Source organism: Hippocampus bargibanti, linkage group LG09 (genome assembly GCF_051943395.1).
Source record: "Hippocampus bargibanti isolate YZ-2025 linkage group LG09, ASM5194339v1, whole genome shotgun sequence".
NCBI classification, from domain to species: Eukaryota; Metazoa; Chordata; class Actinopteri; order Syngnathiformes; family Syngnathidae; genus Hippocampus; species Hippocampus bargibanti.
This window is the reverse complement of record NC_142742.1, coordinates 5,435,762-5,448,925: the sequence shown is the minus strand read 5'-3', so window position 1 is coordinate 5,448,925 and position 13,164 is coordinate 5,435,762. Positions and strand designations below refer to the sequence as shown.

General features: G+C 38.9%; 1 protein-coding gene across 2 annotated transcripts in view; it reads left to right on the top strand.

The window, feature by feature from the left end:
* The window catches only part of bbof1a (basal body orientation factor 1a), a 31,643-nt gene that overhangs the window by 12,666 nt on the left and 5,813 nt on the right, over positions 1-13,164 (top strand). For both annotated transcript variants that reach the window (XM_089003947.1, XM_089003946.1), the window contains exons 3-9: positions 6,392-6,624; positions 6,702-6,954; positions 7,021-7,086; positions 10,104-10,247; positions 10,331-10,411; positions 10,571-10,641; positions 12,458-12,602. In XM_089003947.1, the coding sequence (XP_088860073.1) occupies positions 6,524-6,624; positions 6,702-6,954; positions 7,021-7,086; positions 10,104-10,247; positions 10,331-10,411; positions 10,571-10,641; positions 12,458-12,602 (861 nt within the window). In that variant the 5' untranslated portion in view covers positions 6,392-6,523. The remainder of the gene's footprint in view (positions 1-6,391; positions 6,625-6,701; positions 6,955-7,020; positions 7,087-10,103; positions 10,248-10,330; positions 10,412-10,570; positions 10,642-12,457; positions 12,603-13,164) is intronic.

Sequence of the window (13,164 nt, the reverse complement as noted above, 5' to 3'; positions counted from 1 at the left end):
GCTTTCTATCTATTTGAGTTACTTCCGCGTTGAGTGAACGCTGGCGCGTGTGGCTGCCGCTGCTCACCGGCAGAAAAAATATCATGTGACCAGAAAGTGTCCTTGAGAGTTTTAAAAGGCGCTTATAAATGAAATTTATTATTATTATTACTGTATCTATTAGCTAACTAGCTAGCTTTCTATCTACTGTATTTGAGTTACTTCCGGGTTAAGTGAACGCTGGCGCGTGTGGCTACCGCTGCTCACCCGCAGAAAAAATATGTGACTGGAAAGTGTCCTTGAGAGTTTTGAAAGGCGCTTATAAATTAAATGTATCATTATTATTACTGTATCTATTAGCTAACTAGCCAGATTTCTATCTATTTGAGTTACTTCCGGGTTGAGTGAACGCTGGCGCGTGTGGCTGCCGCTGCTCACCCACAGGAAATATATCCTGTGACTGTAAAGTGTCCTTGAGAGTTTTGAAAGGTGCTTATAAATGAAATGTATTATTATTATTATTATTATTATATGTGGGTGAAATATATGATGTCACTCCTAGGCCTTCAGTAGTTCTATGAATCAATCAGCTCCGAGTGTGGTGTGATATTACTACTCGTCCACTGGAGGGTGGCGTTTGCCAGAAAATAACTTGTGACTTAGAAATTTAAGAATGAATATATATATACAGTAAAGTCTCGTTATATCGATATCGGATATATCGATAGTCCCGGTCATATCGATACTATTTCTATGCACGCACGGAGAAAATTACATGCAAACAGGGTCGGATATATCGATAGTCCCGGTTATATCGATATTTTTTCGGACTCCCTTGAATATCGATATAACGAGACTTTACTGTATATATGTGTTTATATATATATATATATATATATATATATATATATATATATATATATATATATATATATATATATATATATATATGTGTATGTGTGTGTGTGTGTGTGTGTGTGTGTGTGTGTGTGTGTGTGTGTGTGTGTGTGTGTATATGTGTATATACAGTAAAGTCTCGTTATATCGATATTCAAGGGAGTCCAAAAAAATATCGATATAACCGGGACTATCGATATATCCGATATCGATATAACGAGACTTTACTGTATGTGTATGTCTATATATGTATATATATATATATGTGTATGTGTGGTGTGTGTATGTATATATGTATACGTATGCATATATATTTGTATACAGTATATGTATTTGTGGTTTTGTTAGGAGGCTTTTATCAAACACATTCTCCAAACCCCCATGAACCTCTTTATTTTCATCGTCATGGAGTAATCACCATTTTCATAGTTTGACCAATCTTAAAATATGCAAATGAGAACTGAACTCCATCTGGTAAATAAAAAGTTCAAAGAATGGGATAATCTCACTCCCACTCATTTGGATCAACCACGGGCATTTTTTTTTCTCAGAAGGGTCACATTTTGGGGCCAGCAAATCACATTTCATGTGAGAATCAAGCAGCCCAAGTGGTGTAAACTGGATGTTTGGCACTCCATCCCAAACAGAACTGCGAGTGTATCGGCGGCTTTTTTTTTTCTTCTTCTTTTCATGTTTTCTCAGCATACGGATCAAACGCAATCGCGCCGCAGATGCGAAAGCCACTTACCTCAATCATTTTGAACCCGCGCACTAAGACCCAAAATCACTTGAATGTAAGCATCCCAACATAGTGACCCTATCCCAACCTCGGCGGCCCTAACGTGCGGTTTACTCTTTCACCTCATGTGGTGGGCGAGCGAGGGAGAAAGCGTGCAGTCAAGGGTAACGGGAGGGCAGAGCTCCCCGTTTGCAGAGAATGCAGGAAATCCACGGAGAGGACGATATGTGGGGAGAGGTGGAGTTTGGCATCAGCGTTTCCCCCATCATGCCATTCCCCTCTCCAGGACACTCAACTGTGCAAAGCACTGTTCCAACTCTGTAATTTGAACTAAAAATATTGGACTCTCTTCCTCCTTCCTTTTCTCTAAATACTGTGGCTACTTTTTTCAAGCCCGCGGTTCACCCCAGTGGTCGTTTGCCGCTATCAAAGTGTACATGTGCAGGATCTCTCAATGATGTGTGCCCGTTTACCCTGATTTGACTGTAATGGTGGCTCTCGTGCTCAGTATGCAAAGTCGTCGCATGTGTTGGAGGAGTGCAGCTGTGTGTATCATTAATTCATTGTTGTTATTAGCGGTGTCTGAAATAACATTTGCCCGGACGCCCGGGTCGTGCAACTTTTACGTCGGGCGTACAATTTACAAAACGTCTCCGCCCGGGTGGCTGACAAGTTTTTTTGGGGGGAAAAAAAAGAACAATGAAAGATTTTTTTTCAAATCACACGTTTGCTTTTTTCAATAAAGCGAACGTTTGAACAAAGATTTTGAAATCGAAATAAATTATTCTGATTTTGAAATCGAAATAAATTATTCTGATTTTGAAATCGAAATAAATTATTCTGATTTTGAAATCTTCGTTTCGTTCTGTGATTACATTTTAATCTCAGAATTCTGATTTTAAAATTCTGACTTTAATGTCAGAATTCCCACTTTAGAATTCTGACTTTAATCTCAGAATTCTGACTTCAAAAATCTGACTTCTGAGATGAAATTGAAATCACAGATTCAATTTTGATCTCAGAATTCTGTGATTACATTTTAATCACAGATTTCTGCTTTTAGAATTCCATCTTTAATCTCAGAATTCTCACTTAAATCTCAGGATTCTGACTTCAAAAATCCAAATTATGCGATGAAATTGAAATCACCGATTCAATTTTGATCTCAGAATTCTGCGATGAAATTGAAATCACCGACTCAGTTTTGAACTCAGAATTCTGTGATTACATTTTAATCTCAGAATTCTGATTTTAAAATTCTGATTTTAGAATTCTGACTTTAATCTCAGAATTCTCAATTGAGAATTCTGACTTCAATCTCGGAATTCTGACTTCAAAAATCAGAATTCTGAGATTAAACTCTAATGACTGAGATTAAAATAATATTTTAGAATTATGTGATTCCATTTTAATCTCGGAATTCAGATTTTAGAATTATGACTAATCTCAGAATTCTCACTTTAGATTTGTCACTTTAATCTTAAAATTCTGACTTCAAAAATCTGAATTCTAAAATTGAACTTTAATCACTGAGATTAATTTTTATCTCAGATTTCTGACTTTAATCTCAGAAGTCTGATTTTAAAAATCAGAATTCTGAGATTAAATTTTAACAACTGAGATTAAATTTTAATATCAGAATTCTGAGATTAAGATTATATTTTAATCCGTAAATGTGATGAATCATCATTTCAACATAATAATTGTGGTCCGAATGTTCAGTCATAAAGATACAAACCATTGACAGGCGCATGAACACAAACTGGAAATCACCTTCAAACCCCAGATGGACTAAAAATAATGCCAACCACAACATTGTCTGACAATGTCTCCATACATATCATTGAATTGCAACATCTGCGCTGTGATTGTGGCTAACATGTAACACGATCATGCTCAGAAATTACAAGGATAAGAATATCTTTTTGGTACTCAGCTCTTTCTTTCGACAAGATGAATGATCTGCTCTGCATCACCGAACATAGTTGGTGTCAGACCTTGCCAAGTCTTATTTGTTTCTCCAGACAGGCATGTTTTCAATGGCGGGGGTTCTAAATGACAGGTCTTTCCGCGAAACGTCTTGGGGTGTTCTCTTTGAGAGAATCGGGATTTTTCAAGGTATCCCTTTTGGTGAGGAACTCACGTGGACACACGACTGTCAAATTTAACAGAGAACAAGCCTGAAAGGACAATGGACGCCTCCGGACATGTGTCCATAATTTGTAAAATCACTTCAAATGACTTCTACCGAGTGTGTTTTACAAAGATTCCACGGCATGTAGATATATTTTACGTTTTAAGACTCGCGCTGAATATTCGATATTGATGACGATGCCTGACGTGATGTCACGTCTGGAACACCCCTGACTGAGAAAGCGACACACAATCTGACACACTGTCCAGTTTAAGACCCCCAGTTTTGACCCAAGTCTACAGGTTGAGATGTGCAGTACATGGGCCACTAGGACCAAGTTGTCAAAGACCTGACTTTCTTTGTTGAAATATAGCTTAATATTTCATAGCATTTTCGACACGTTGCTAGTGATGCACTCATATAATGAAAACTATAACGCTGTTTCAATAGCAGCTATCCACTTTCAGGCAACTGACGCCGTGAATCATTGGCGCCGTCAATGGCGCACACCAAGGCTGCAAAATCGTGTGATAGAGCCAGTCGCCCTTTGAGTCAAATGTCATACGAGGGCAGATTTACACCAGTTATTTTAGAAATGTGCCACTCTGTGACTTTAAATCATGTTCGTGTGCCTTATAAAAAAAAAGTGCACCACCATGACGCAGCACATTACCAACAGCGTTTTTAAAACAAGTCGTTTCAATACCAGGGTTGGTATTTTGCTTCAAGTTAAGTGAAACCGTAAAGCGCAAGAAGGGACCTCAGCTTTGTAATCTACACGGTGCAATATATCATTAATATGCTGCAAGGTTGGCCTCAGGAATGCCATGTTTGTGGGTGTCCTACCCCTAAAGGTCCACTGAAGAGACCTAAACCTTGTCATTACAATTCCAATGATAATGACAGATTTCAAATGTTTGGGGGTTATTTCAGTTTTCTCTCCTCACTGTCATAGTAATTACCTTTAAATTTAGTCTTCAAACTGTGTCGCCGTGCTAGAGCCCCGTACAACCCTATATGATCCTCCTAACCGGAGCTACGCCCAACGCTTTTGCAATATCTGGTGCGCTTTACGGTTTGATGAATAGCCGACGGGTGACATTTAACACTCTTTGAATCCGATGACACAGAGAATGTAGCGGTTTAGGATTAGAAACTATGCCTTTTGTTTCCATCAACACAACCGCACAGTCCCGCCGTGCGGTGTTTTCCGAGTTTTACAGAGCATTAAAAAAATGGCACACCACCCAACAAAGATGTCGCAAACCAATGAAGATGTCATTTCAGACAACTGTGCCCCTTTGATCCGACGCGAGGGTGACATATTTGCAGGATGTCATGACTTGATTCAGTCGTCATATAAACGGCGATGAGTGGACATGTGGGTTACCCGTCTGCTACCCATCTCTGTTAAATACCTCCGCCTGGGGTCTCACATTACAAAAGTCAGGCTTGGATCTATCTGTTTAATGCGTAGAGACGTACAAGGATGAGGGATGGTATTAAAGAGGTCAGGTCTTGAGAGACCCCGCGTGGGAGGTCAGCGGTGAGGGTTTTGGATACTAGCGTGTGGTCAGTGCAAATATCGACCTGGTCATAATTGCTGGGCTATGCAGGGAGACACTGTGCTGAAGTTAAGCCTCATCAAGGAGGATCGTAGTGATACACCAACGTCAAGATTTGTTATTGTCACAATTCCTGACAGCCATTTTGTCTCGTAGCAAACTGTTCTGTTTAAATTTAGGATTTCAAAATTAGCGGTGTGGTGTTTAAGTAAAAAGATAGGATCTACTTGAAGTACGGACCTCAAAAGTCAAACAAACCTCTGGGCTCAACAACAAAATATACAAATGAGGATATACGACTAGCTAGCTAGCTAGCTTGACTGCTAGTTAGCTCAACAGATGAACAGAGAGACGAACAAGTGGATAGATAGATAGATAGATAGATAGATAGATAGATAGATAGATAGATAGATAGATAGATAGATAGATAGATAGATAGATAGATAGATAGATAGATAGATAGATAGGTGGCGGACGGACGGAGAGACAGATAGCTAGCTAGGCGGACAGATAGCTAGCTAGATGGATGGATAGCCAATTTAAAAGCTTCCTCTTTGGTTCACAAATGTGCTTTTTCTGTGATATTTCACATTTACAGTAAATTTTGGATACCGTATGTGTCACAAAACGCAATGAGTCATTTTGGTTGGATTTAAAAAAAAATCCGACGATACAATGTTGTCTTTGTGCGTATCCACTTGTGCACATTCCAAACCCGCACACATTAACTGCACGTTTTCCAATCCATTCATTCGGTCCGCTAAAGAAAAAAAAAAAAAGCTATGTTGACAATGTGGCTTGAGGAAGTCATCTAACCTCACTGGATTCCCAGATGCATCATAAGAAATTGCCCCACTGCCAAATACGCACGAGTTTCTGTATGGATTGTGGTTGCCTCATGTAGCTTTCCCAGGATTTCACTTTTTGGTAAGTAAGATACTGTAATTCAGCATAGTTTTCTTCCTTTTCTTCAGGTCTGGACAGTACTTGATTTTTCTGCATATCACAATTTGGACTTTTACCTCAGTACCGTATAGGCTTGAAATCGCTAATTGTACTTGTTTTATTCCTACTTAGGGACATTTTGTGATAAGCAACCAATCTTCAGGATAGTGTGGCAGAGAAATGTGAGCCTTTTTCGAAGGACAGCGTCTCCATGGCAACACCAGTACACAACCGGTCGGAGCAGGTTGCAAGGGAAATGCTGGCATGCCCATTAGCATACCCACACTCATATTAACAACATTAGCATTGTCAGAAGAAAAAATGCACAGGAAGAAAGCAGTCAAAGTGAAAACGACAAAAAATGGGTGAGTATGCATATTAGTTCTTATATCAGCCACAATTTCGTGACAAAGTTTCACTTGCACTGACTGCTTCAACTCAGAAAAGGTAAGAAGAGCGGAAAACGGGAGCCTAAAAGGGAAAAAGACTTGGAGGTTGATAACGCCAAAACTGACGTTGCCCGTCGGGATGTAAGACTACGCCAAACCCAGCAGACTCTCGCGGATTATCGCGAGAGTTGTGGTCAGCTGACGCGTGCCAACTGTGATCTCGTCAACAAACTGGCACATGCGGAGAGAGAAATCCATGAATCCACTGTCCAGTGGCTAAGGCGGGAAGCCGCGAAAGACGAGGAAGTAAGTAGTCAAGGTACGCTACTTTGAAACGTATAACATTGTAACAATGTTTTATCTGTTTCTCAGATTAATGCACTTAATGACGCACTCAAAAGTCAAGAGGCGCAAGCTCTTGAGCAGCGGAACAAACTGGTGAGTCCAACGATGCTGAGAAACTGTTGAATCTGTTGCTGAAAGTTGCTAAGTAGCGTCGTATTTAGAGTGCAAATGTTGTGAAGTTGTCAAAGATGTTTGGTTGGACACTGTGAACAAAGGCTCTAATGCAGATTGTCTTTTACTGCCGGCAGGGGATGTAGCCATTCATGACTGACGCCCAACTTCTGCAGCCCTCTGCCAAGCTATTTATTGAGAGTTTATGCAAATTTAAAGGACAACCGACACCATTTTTTTGTTTCCTAACTGACATCAGAAAAACGTTTTAGAGCATGTAAAATACCCAAAACGAGTTTCAGAAGGTCCCGCTCCCTTATTCGTGACGTCACAGCAGGACATCTTGCTTTGCTCTAGAATCAAAACAATGGCTTCAGATTCGGAGAAGATGCTTTCTTGTTACTCATCCAGTTATGAATATGATTCAAATAGTTCTGAAGAGGAAAGCATAAATGTTTGCAATCGATTAAATAAGTCCTCATATCAATTCGAGCCGTCAGGACTGAAATGTAGCGTCCCAGAAAATGCACAAGATGGCGCCCAACCTCCGTTGGAAATGGGCTGATTTGTCTGCTGGGAATTTGTGTCAACTAGTATCAAATAGTAGTCTTGGTGCAACACACAACGATTCACCATCGCATTATTTATGTGTTTTCCTTCTAATTTCGCCATCAACACGGATCAACACGAAGTTTTCAGACCAAACAAAGTACCCAAAATGCATTGTGTGTCGCTTTCTCAGATAGGGGCGTTCCAAACGTGACGTCACGTCAGACATTGTAAACTCGAAAGCAAGACTTCCTGAATATTGAGCGTAAAATATAGCGATATGCCGTGGAATCTTTGTAAAATACGCTCAGTAGAAGTCATTTGAAATGATTTCTCGGTTGCCCTTTAATTTGCATATACTCTCAATAAATAGCTTGGCAGAGGGCTGCAGAATTCAGGCGTCTGTCATCAATTGCTAGGTCTCCTGCCGGCAGTAAAAGACAATCTTTCTGGGTTCGAGCCTTTGTCCACAGTGTCCGATCGAACATCTCTGACAGATAATCATCATCTCTGGTGCTTAGAGTGTGTTGTATGTCCACACTTCTATTGTAATTGTCCCCACAACGATTGGTTGCGACCCAGTAGCCGTAACTTATATTAAACTTCAACTCTTCAGTAGGTTTTAAGCTCATTTTTACATCTCCTTTCCGATAACTAAAAGAATGAAGAATCAGGCGTTGCTCTGCATCTGTTTTCCATCGTGCAGTCTTGACTTCATACTAGTAAAATAGCGGCAGAAAAAAAAGAGACACCGTCTGGAAACATGTCCCTTTTGGACATATATGCGATTGACACGTATGTCAGAAAAATAAATACAATGTGGTCAACTCGGAAGACGCTGCTTTCTATGTATTTTTCAGCAATAATATGATTCCCCGTAAAAAGTGGCGTCTGTCGAAGGGCTTAGACAGCCTGAATCTGGAATTCGGATCAATTCAACCAAATTATACGATAAAGACTTTCGCAAATGGCGAGGACGCATATTTTGTGGAATACTGTGATGTCAATTTGATCTTATTTTTAAGATAGCGGTGCATGTTTTTTGTGTAGATTGATGCCCTAATGCGGGTAAATGCTACATCGCTATGTAAAGAAGATTGACTTGGCCCAAAGATGTAATCAAATGGGTGATAACCTCTCATTTTGTCATCATGTCCATGTTTGCGGGTGTATCTTTTGCCGGTTTCTTGTGATTTTGGTTACGTAGTCACATTTTTATACACGACTGGTTTTTCTGGAGATATCTTGAGGTCTTTGGTTCAACTGGTATAACCTTATGGTTGCGTACTTCTATCACGCCGGCAGAGATCTGGAACTCAGATTTTGTTCTAAAGACTTTGGCCACTCGTGGGACTACAGTGATAACTCAGCTTACGAATTTAATTGGTTCCCAGAAAGTGTGTGTAAGGTGAAACATTTGTCTGCCAAACATTTATTTCCCTTGAGAAACCATACGAATGAGAATAATCCGTTCCCAGGTCCCCATAAAACATAATTTTCTACTAAACAAGCCATAAAGCTACACAAAATAAAATTGTATGTGCCTGTAAAGTGTCCTTGAGAGCTTTGAAAGGCGCTTAAAATGTAATGTATTGCTAATATTATTAAAATATACCTTATTTTATGTATAATAAATGTGCTATTGTATTGTAATGAAAGAAATAAACTGTACTGCATAAAAAAGTCGTTTTATTTACCTTTGTGTTGGTCGTTGATGTCGTTGCCTCTTTATGATATCCGAGCGAAGTTGCCGTGCTTCTCGGCAATAATACCCTCACTCACACTGTCCCCTGCTAGCTACTTTTCATTACTCCAAATCAAGAGAAGTTTTTCAACCTCTTCTATTGCCAGAGTCCATTGCTTAAACAACACAGAAACACCCTAAGCCACACGTAGCAATGGTCGACTTAGCATACTGGTACTGGGATGCTAAGTCTATTTTGATGCTAAGTGCTATTTTGATGATCTCCTTCTTCGGCTCGACCGTAATTTTCTTTTGTGTCCTCTTCGGCTTAACACTAGCCTGTGGTGGGGTCTTTTTTTGGTCACATAAGAGTAGAAGTACTCCACTCGATAACAAACCACGTCTGCATTCAAAGAAAGAGGGTGACAAAAAACGAGTCCGCCAGGCATGGTGGCGCTGTTCGACCGTGTGGTTTGGTATTCTTCCGCCCAAAACTAGTTCGCCAGCCACCGTGGCGCTGTGTGGTTTGGATCGTCCGCCAAAAAGTAATTCGTATGCCAATCTCGCAAATTGAATGTTCGTAAGGTGAAAGGTTCGTGAGCTAAAGCGTTCGTAAGCCGAGGTATGACTGTATTTCGTTGGCAGATGGTTGAGAACCGGGGTATTGTCATTTGAAGGAGGTGTAGTGACGAAGGGAAAATCGGCTCAATAGTAGTAATTCGAGGAACGTTTTTGCTCATCCAAATTTGTCTCACACTTTCAACAGGTTGAACATTACACACTCGAAATTAGTGAGATGAAAATGCTGTTCAGAAAGCGAGCCGGTGAGTTTGAGTCCATACGGGATGGAATGAGGACAATCGAGGAGTTCCAGACGAGAAAAGCGCAGATGGAGCAGGAGCTTAACGATGTCCGTATCAAAGTTGGATTTTATCATTTTTATTATCGATTCTCGTTGGCTTTAACGCTAGAAATATGACATATACATGACAGATGAAAAGAAGCATGCGGCTCGCTGAGAAGGAACAAAGGGAAAAGCGCAACATGATGGAGTCCAGGTTCTTCAAAGAAAAGGTCTGAAACCATTTCCTGATCGGGTTGTGATTCTATTTCAGACTGTTAGCGTATTCACATATCACTCGAGATGATTGTGATGTCAAAACATGGTTACCAGTTCATCCCAAACTGATTAAAATACCACTGGGAGGTGATTCCGAGTAAATTTCCTTGCAGGCTCAACTGGAGAAGGATGCCGAGGAAATGATCGCACAGGTGGAGGAACAAGCCCACCATGAAGCTGTTTTGTGAGTCTGCCCGCCAATGGCCTAATTTTAATCTTTTACTGCATGTTCAGAACCAAAGAACAACTACTTGGTCTTATGAATATATAATTTTGAAGTCCATGTTGTTTTTGAGCCACACTGGTCAGTCATGTGCTCGATAATAAACAAAGCCAACAATCACATCCCCACATATCCCAGAAAGGCCTTCTTGGGGGAGAATGAGAGGCCCTGCTTTGGTCAATTTGGTCAATGAGCTAACACGGAACATCTGCAAAAACTGTTTTGCTCTATTTTACTCAATGACGAGTAAAAAAATATATATACCGTATTTCCTACACTACAAGGTGCCCCAATTTTTTTTTTTTTTCAAAAGCTGACCATGCGCCTTTATAAACTGGTGTGCGTTATGTATCAAAAATGTTTTCAAATACTGTTTTGACATTGATTGACGCGCGCCTTATAATCCGATGCATCTTATACTTCACTGTTTCAATATTGACCCTCAAAAATGATGGTAACAAATAATTAAACAAATAAATAAATAAATAAAATACAAATAAATAAATATAAACACATAAAAAATAAATACACACACACAAGCAAATAAAAAAATTAATAAATAAATAAAGGAAAAAATATGGATAAATAAATAAATAATATATAAATACTGATAAATAAAGACATAAATAAATACATAAATGCAACTAAATAAATAAATAAACAGATACATAAATAAACTCACATCCATGAATAAAGAATAAATACATATAAAAAGATAAGTAAGTACATAAATAAATAGACATAAATACATACATAAATAAATATGTACATGCAGATAAATAAATAGATAAATCAATAGATAAATGAATAAACTCACATCCATAAATAAAGAATAAATATACATAAAAAGATAAGTAAGTACGTAAATAAATACATGAATAAAAAAAGACATAAATACAGAAATAAATATGTACATGCAGATAAATAAATAGATAAATAGATACATAAATAAAGTCACATCCATAAATAAAGAATAAATACATGTAAAAAGATAAGTAAGTACATAAATATATACATAAAGAAAGAAAGACATAAATACATAAATAAATAAATACGTAAATGCAGATAAATAAATGGATAAATAACTAGATAAGTTTCCCATTGTGGGACGAATAAAGGTTTTCTGATTCTGATACATAGATAAATAAATACACAAATAAGTACATAAATACATCAAGAATAAATACATATAATAATATACGTAAATACATAAATAAATACCTAAATAAATAAAGACAAAAAAGACATAAAGACGTAAATACATCAATAATTAAATAAATAAATAAATGCAGATAAATAAATATATACATAGATAAATTCATAAATAAATAACAATTGAATTCAATAATAAATTAATAAATAAATAAAACAATCTGATTTCAACTGACCTCAAGAAAGTATCTGCCCAGTGATAAAGCAAAATGACTTTGGAGTTGGATTAAAACAAAACTTTTGGATTTCTTTATGTAAAACGACCAATCCCAAAGAATCATATGCAATTGGACTGCAGAAAAGTTGTTTGTTTTTGTTTTAAATGAATCACACATCCTCCTATTTAAAGTCCCCTCCCCCACCAAATGAATACTGTATTTTCTGCACTATAAGGTGCACCTAAAAGCCTTCCATTTTTTTTTTCAAACGATAACCCTGCGCTTTATAATCCGGTGCGCCTTATATATGGGAATAGTTTTAATATACATCTTTTGTTGAAGATGTGTCTTATAAAGCGGAAAATACGGTAATTATCAGGCTAATTTATTTGCACTGGCGAATTCAGACAGTTGGATGACGCTTCACGCTGCGTCTTCAAGGAGAACGTCCGTCTCAACGAGACGCTAAAACACCACATGAAGGAGTCAGAGGAGCTGCACAAAATGGCCGACAAGTTGGCGAAGGAAAACACGTCCCTGGTGATGGACAAGGTAACACCCGGGTCCAAAAAGGGGACGGCAAACAAAACGACTTCTATTATTAGTCAACGCCTTCGATAGATATATAAAAAAAAAACTCTCGTTTTTCCAATCGCGGAAGTTATGAAGCGTCTAATTCAGGCGGCTTCTCTCCTTGTTATTTGCTTGTTCTGCTTCTGTGTATTTACTGCGCAGCCTCTCTCCATGTTCTGTGGTTGTGGTGAGTTTCCAGCAGCCTACAGGTTGGCTGGTTTCTCCTCTAAAACAAATAAATAGTGGCCGCATTCACATACGTCTCCGAGGCGATGACAGTAAATTGTTGGGAAACGATCCCGAGTCAGCGGCCAAGCCTGGGATACAATTACTGATTTGTTTCCCCGCTGACACCGTCCACAAAAAATTTGCCATATCCATCCATCCATTTTCTGTCGCTTATCCGACGTCGGGTCGCGGGTGCAGAAGCTTCAGGAGGGAAGCCCAGACTTACCTCCCCCCAGCCACTTCTTCCAGCTCTTCCTGGTGGATCCCGAGGCGTTCCCAGGCCAGCTGGGTGACATCGTCTCCCCAATGTGTC